The following is a 7,579-nucleotide window of genomic DNA, read 5'->3' on the forward strand; positions in this document are numbered from 1 at the left end:
CGGATGTTTGTCTCTGTGTGCCCTGCGATTGGCTGGCAACCAATTCGGGGTGTCCCCCGCCTACTGCCCAAAGACAGCTGGGATAGGCTCCAGCACGCCCGCGACCCTTGTGAGGATAAGCGGTATGGATAATGAATGAATGAATGAATGTTCACGTCTGACTCACAAGACTCAACAAAACACTGTCCTGCCGTGTCGATTGTCTTTACCAAGGAAGACGGCAGAATAAATACATAAAGCCTAACCTATATTGTAACTCGCCCACAATTCTGTCGCGAATATCACCGCGGGCAGGGGCACTCAGCCGTGCATGTGTCAGGTGAGAAATTAATCCTCATCGTCAATATTTTGAAGCAGATGGAACCCCTCCTCTACTCTAAAGCTTTTTCTTTAGATATACATGCACTCTAAAGCTTTTTTTAAAAAAAATATACATGTATAGATCATGGTGATGTGCCCTGCGACTGGCTGGCGACCAGTTCGGGGTGTAGTCTGCCTTCGCCCATTGACGGCTGGGATAGGCTCCAGCAACTCCCCGCGACCCTATATAGGATAAGCGGTTTGGAAGATGACATGATATGACAGATCATGGTGATTAGCAGCCTTTATTAATGCAGCCGCTGGTTGATGTGGGAACCTTAATCACGCGATCAAAAAAATTGACGGCGTCAAAAGGGGGTTGGATTAACTTAAAAAATAACGCGTTGAATTGACAGACCTAATATATATACATATATATATATATATATATATATATATATATATATATATATATATATATATATATATATAGAGAGAGAGAGAGAGAGAGAGAGAGAGAGAGAGAGAGAGAAAGAGGGATATATAGAGAGAGAGCATAGTTAGTTTTAGCATAACACTGCTGTACTGAGTAACCAGTTGTCAGATGAATAGATTAAAAATTTTATGAATAGTTTGTTGAAATAATCGGTGGTTGCAGAAGTTTCAAAGAAAAAAAAACGTTCCACAAGACCAGCATTATCAGGCAGATCTTTTAAAGGCGGTTCCAGTAAAATGAGTATTGTGGTGTCTTGATACGAGTGAGCCAGTTTGGTTTTATTTGGTTGAGGTTAGGGATGGATCGATTATCGGCCGGGCCGGTTACCGGGGGGATATTTAGCATGTTAGCGATTATCGGCATCGGCCTTTTTTATTTTAATGCCGATAAATTAAAAACTGCTTTATTCGCGCTTGCTGAAGTGTGCTTCTCTCTGTTTGCTGCACGACTGGCCCTGCCTTCTTAGGCAGATTGGCCCGCCCAAAGCACCATCTGATTGGTTCCTTATACAGTGCGTAACAGCCAATCAGCGTAAAGCTGCGTGTTCGCTCCCTGCTGGCTGGCTCTTTCTCTGTGTCTCCTGGACGAGCCAAGCACATACACAACAGGAGTCGGCGAGTGAGTAGTCCAAGGTAATGCAATCGACTTCGCCGAAATTTTAGTAAATGTCAGTCTACTATAACTCACTTCTAACATTATTATGAGCCCTTCTATGTCATATAAAGGGGCAAGGGGCAATTCTGCTCGCCACAGTAAATAGTAAATGTCAGTCTACTATAACTCACTTGTAACATTACTGTGAGCCCTTCTATGTCATATAAAGGGGCAAGGGGCAATTCTGCTCGCCTTGCGGCTCAAGCTAACCACACCCTGAAAGAAGTTGCTGATAATATCGGGTAATGGTGATAAAAGTAAGACGTGAGTGAGTGCCATTGTGTGTGTGTGTGTGTACGTAGCCACGTAATGAAAAGCTAAACTCAACTTTATTTATAGAGCACTTTAAAACAACCACCGCTCCAAGTGCTGTACATGGTGCAGCAAAAAATGGACGGCAAAGTACTGCATGTGAAAGTCCGGTATTGGAAACATGCTTATCTTTCTGGCTAGTAGCTGCGTTGTGGATTCACTTTTATGTTTTTGAACTTTAAAACAAAGATGTGTGAAAGATAAACATTTCAGTTATAGTGGATTTTTAGAAAACTGTAAGGAGATATTTGTTAGACATGCAGCTGAGCCTGGGAGCTCCCTGCACTTTTTTGTGAGACGTAAAACAAAGTTGTCTATTTTTTAAGATCTAGAAAAGCTTTAACACAGGGGTGTCAAAGGCAAATAATATTTGCGACAAGCCGAGGGCCGGACTGATAGAATGTTCATTGAAATTTTTTCAAATGTCCATATTGGATCGGGTCCTTCACGCCTGCTGATGATGTCACACTTTATATTTCTGTAATATATTTCTCTGTCACCCCCTGGCTGTTGTGTTTTTATGTTCGGGGTTACTAAATAAAAAATAAAGTACATTACTGCTACGTTTGCGGGGCAGCTTGTACGTCACTTCCGCTTATGGCCTTAAAAAAAGCAGCTGCCCGTCTTGTGAAACAAGATCAGTGGAATGTTTGCGTTTCTGCCAAACTGGAAACAATTTTCTTGTTGACTCGGGCGGCAAGATTGTATGAACTGTCCATAATGTGAAGTAAAATGGAGAGGATCATATGATTGGCGTCCACTGATAGTGTAGTGGTACACACGCCTGAGTTGTGTGCGGGCAGCGTGGGATCGATTCCCGCTCATTGACAGTGTCTATGTGTGCCCTGCGACTGGCTGGCGACCAGTTCGGGGTGTAGTCTGCCTTCGCCCATTGACGGCTGGGATAGGCTCCAGCAACTCCCCGCGACCCTGTATAGGATAAGCGGTTTGGAAGATGACATGACATGACATGACATGACATCATATGATTGGTATGATGTCTCCAGCTAACCCTATTTTAGAGTGGCAAGGTATGGATGTGGTGCTCCTGTCAGAGAACACAGGCCCGTATTCCACTTGACACATCTATTTATTGTTGTCTGCAACAACACAAAGAATAACCTAGCAACATCATCCAATGCATAGCCATTTGTTAACAATATGCCTAAACATTACAATGCACTTTATTAAGAAATTAAACAGCCAAACAATACATACAATAAACATTCACGTTTCATCACTAAAATAGTTAGCATACTACCCGAAATAACTAACTAGTGTTCATCAACGCAACGTGACATCACTCACGAGCACATATCTAGGCTATTATGTACAGCAGTTACCTGACACGAACCTAAATGATTAAACTCACCTTTTAACATTTACACATTACAACAAACGTGGCGAAAAACAGGAAATCTGCAACTACTGAGTTTGCTGGCACGAACAAACTACCGATCACATCTGCTATCCACACCGGCTTGCTGCGGGCCAGATCTAATAATAAAGCAATATCAGCCCAGGGGCCATAGAAAACCTTCTACACACATCCGGCCCGCAGGCCTTGACTTTGACATATGTGCTTTAACATCGTGTAAATCACTAAAGTTGTTTTATAAACATGGGCTTAAAGGCATTTAAACAGAGTCAAGTGTTGGAGACTTGGAGTTTTTATTTTTCATAAATTTGACACCATTTTCCCCCTTTTTTCTACAAATAAATATTGCCTTCAAATATCGGTTATCGACCACCTTGACTACTAATAATAACTGAAAAAAGAATATCGGTCTATCCCTAGAGATTAGGTGTAAATATCGCAGCAAATTTTGTCCCTGACGCGCTTGGCTTTCATTCATTGTTGATGCCTCTAACAAGATGCAAACAAATCCTGGGTCGCACTCACAGATACACATTGTACGAGAAAATGTATAATTGCATTCACAATGAAATGTACATGTCGTACTTCTCCTTAGACTTCATGGTCCAAACGTATGCCACCCACTGTGGCATTTTCCCCGCAGAGACAGAAATTAACGTGAAAATGGCGCAGAGAAACCAACAAATTCGAGTTAGGTGGGCTTAGCGAGTGGCAACGTAAGATGGCCGCCGCCGGCTTCACTTGTCGCTACGGTGAGTGGGCGCCATTGGCCATTTCGTAGTGTGTGCGCGCGCATGTGTTTCTGTACATACATGACATCATCAGTTCTACTTCTGAATTTAAAAAATCTTCGTCATCTTCTCTCCGTTTTGTGACACTCTTTGTCACAGATTTAACGTGCCAAACACCGATCAATTACAAGCTGCTGGCAAAGGTCACGCTGCCAGAGGTCGGCCATTTTCACAAGTGTGTTTTGATGAACGCTGATCTCATCTCCCCCCAAAAAAGACCCAATGTTGCCATTTGTTGTTTTTACTTCTCCAGTTTAATGATCAAAAACGTGAGCTGGCCAAGACTTTCCGGCGCCCGAGAAACTTAGTTGACGACGGTTTCATCTCTGGCCCTCCTCGTTAGGTTTTCCACTGACGATAGTTCATGTCAACGGCGCTCAAAGAGTAAAAAAACATCTTCCGAATGTTGTCCGTCCATGTGTGCCCTGAGATTGGCTGGCAGCGGGTTCAGGGTGCACCCCGCCTACTGCCCAAAGGCAGCTGGCAGAGGCATGCGTGCGACCAGTGTCAGGAGAAAGTGGATCATTTGACTGAATACAGTGAGTTTGAAATGGTTGTTTTTGGATGTTTCCCCCAGCCAAAGCGCGGCGCCGCCAGCCGCAATGCTGCTACTGATTCGCCGCGTGCGCTGGTCCAGCGGCGCCACGCAGGCGCTGGTGGTGTTTGCGCTGACCTTCTGCGTGGCGCTTCCGGCTATCTGCCACCGCCTGCTGCACTCCTACTACTTCATGCGCTCGGCCCACTTGGACACCATGAGCCAGGACGCCTTGCGCCAGAGTCTGCGGCGCGGTCAGGACGCGCTGCTCTTCTGGCAGAGCGCCACACGCCGGCCCGCCACCGGCCCCGCCCCCCCAGAGATGCTTTCCCGGCATCCCGAGCTGCTGGTGACGGTGGTGACGACTCGGCGGCACGAGGCTCTGCCTTATCACTACCTTCTGCAGGTGATGCGCGAGCTCAGCGGTCTCCTGGGCGGCTGCGGGGAGCGGCCCTGCGCCCAGGTGTGTTGCCCGTCATCCTTTCGAGTCAAGTGTGACTTTCATTTCACCTCCAAAGTTTTGCATATTTTGGGGCTCAAAAGAGTTCAAGACTAATTCCAAGAACGTCCCTTTTGTCAGAGGTGGCAAATCCAGGTCCAGAAAGTCCAAACCCTGCCACAGTTTGGCTTTAGCCACAGGCGCTCTTCCTCAACCGGCAGCTAAACCAGATTTATCTGGACCCTGATTTGCCATCCCTGGTCAGGGTTCAAATGAAGACAAGTTGGAGTCATCCAATTCTTTGGTAGCAGCTAGACCAACAACGGGGTGCCCCCAAGGGCTACGGCAGTAGCACGCGGGACTGCTCTCAAAATAACTCACTGGTGAAGTGATCATTCGATAATGCTAATACAGTATTTGCAAGGGATTGACAGAAGTAATATTTAACTGTGACCGCCATGTTAAATCATTGCTAATTATTGTGAGAAATCACGGTAAGTCTCTCAACATACATAAATATGATTCGTTAGAGGTAAGATCTTAAGCCCGAGTCCGAGCCCAACCTGGCCCGAAATGTCATTACATTCGTGTTGCGGAGAGCTAGGACTGTCGGTGAATTTAGGGAGATTCGCAGGAGCACCTCATCCAAACAGTCGCTCGAGTCAAAAGCGTGGCCGGACACGATGGTAGAGAACAATTGGTTTTAATCGCACTTCATTCCACTTCACAGAACATAACAGCTCGCTCATCACGGCGCATACACACGACCGTAAAACCGCACGAGTTCGCCGCTAATCGCTAACGGCTAACGGACCACGGACTCGATAGGACCCTTTTTCTGTCCAACAATATGCCCGACTTAAATCAACGAAAACAAAGAGGACCCATTAGCTGCCCGAAACATGCCTGATGCTAAAGCACACAAATTAAACAGCAAACAATGCATGTGCAAACAAAGCAGTAATGAGGAATTTATAACAATTCGAGTCGGGTCGGGCTTCTCTCTCGCGGACTTTTTTTTTTTTCGTTTTAATAAATGTTTATCACCATTTGTTATCATAAATCACCCCTCCTCCTCCCGAGTCCTCACAAATAAACAGAGCTGGGCAGCGACCCTCCATCCCCGGTTTACGTCCTGCATATTTAACGGGCTCACGTGGTCCCGGCCTGTCTTTCGCCGGCGACAGCCAATCGGCGTCGATTACATCATCTTTACGTCACACGCAGGTGCCGCACGAGCAGACACGCTGCCAAACAAAGAAGATATATCAAACAAAAACAACTGACACACACACACACACACACACGCACGGCGTGGTGATCCGTGAAAAAAAACGGGGCACATTGTCATTGTGTCTGTGGGACCGCAAGGTATACGACACCCTTTTATTTTTTATTGTTTCCTTACTCGACCGCATGTCAGTAGTGCGCCACCTGAATGTGACGCGGTACCGGCAAAGTCCGTTCTCGACGCCGGTTGGCTGACTCCGACCGAGTGGGACCACCTGGGTCGATTGAATATGCAGGACGAAGACGGAAACCGGGGACGGAGGGTCGCTGCCCAGCTCTGCAAATAAAATATGAAATTTCGGGTTTGTGGTCGGGGTCGGGCTTAAATACCTGCGGGCCTGGGTCGGGCTGGATTTTTTTCTGCGTTCCTTCCCACATCTTTGGTCACGAGCTACGGGGTCATGACCGCAAGAACAAGATGATGATCAAATGCTGTCAGCAACAAGGAACGGATTGGTTTGACAAGACTCGGTCGAGAGAGAGAGGGGCCAATGTCCTGCAGCGTTTGCTCATCATTCTTTTGTATAGTTGACTTGTCCATGTGACACAAACCATAAAAAGACGAGACAAGTTAGGAGCAGTGGACTTTCTCCAACAATCTCTTGTTGATGAAATCCTCAGGACGTTCGCCATCCATCAAGCGGACCATTTCAAACCACAAAGTCATTTTGAGCTAACGATTTCCCATCGAGCGCAGGTGTCAAACCGTGGTCCTCGAGGGCCACTGTTCTGCTTGTTTGAGATGTTTCCCTCCCACCTTCGACACACACCTGATTCAAATGATCAGCTCATCAACAAGCTCTGCAGGAGCCTGATCACGATCCAGATGATTGGATTCAGGTGTGCCGGGAGGAGGGAGACATCCAAAACAGGCTGGATACCGGCCCCCGGTGACCAGAGTTTGACACCCGCGCCATCAAGGATAAAGGTTGCCCCAAATGTGTCGTCGAAACCAATCCAATCAACGTCCTTCGACAGGTGGTGCTGTGCGACGCAGAGAGTGGCCCGGACGTCAACGAGGACGCCAAACTGCTGGAGGGGCACTTCAGCGTGTTCCGCCGGCCGGCTGGCCGCCGCCAGCCCGTCAATACGTTTGAGCGCGAGAAGCAGGACTACACGTTCTGCCTGCGCCGCGCCTTCCAGCTGGCGGAGCCCCGGAACATGGTGGTCCTGGAGGACGACGCCTTGCCCCATCCGGACTTCTTCCCGGTCCTGAAGGAGCTCCTGAGGCGGCGCTTTTCCTCGCGCTCGCTCTACGTCAAGCTCTACCACCCCGAGCGGCTGCAGCGCTACTGGAACCCGGAACCCTACCGCATCCTGGAGTGGTTGGGTCTGGGTCTGCTGGGCGCCACCCTGCTGCTGCAGCTCCTGGCCATCTGGAACC

General features: G+C 47.6%; 1 protein-coding gene across 1 annotated transcript in view; it reads left to right on the top strand.

Annotated features, from left to right (window-relative positions):
• The first annotated feature begins 1,338 nt into the window (after positions 1-1,338).
• The window catches only part of LOC147126876 (GPI-N-acetylgalactosamine transferase PGAP4-like), a 6,881-nt gene continuing 640 nt past the window's right edge, over positions 1,339-7,579 (top strand). Inside the window, exons 1-3 of the mRNA XM_086022153.1 lie at positions 1,339-1,428; positions 4,509-4,929; positions 7,174-7,579. The exon at positions 7,174-7,579 is cut by the window's right edge and continues 640 nt beyond it. Coding sequence (XP_085878279.1) covers positions 4,534-4,929; positions 7,174-7,579 — 802 coding nt within the window. The 5' untranslated portion in view covers positions 1,339-1,428; positions 4,509-4,533. The remainder of the gene's footprint in view (positions 1,429-4,508; positions 4,930-7,173) is intronic.

Source organism: Filicampus tigris, chromosome 22 (genome assembly GCF_054856515.1).
Source record: "Filicampus tigris isolate MCC_2025a chromosome 22, RoL_Ftig_1.0, whole genome shotgun sequence".
Lineage (NCBI taxonomy): Eukaryota > Metazoa > Chordata > Actinopteri > Syngnathiformes > Syngnathidae > Filicampus > Filicampus tigris.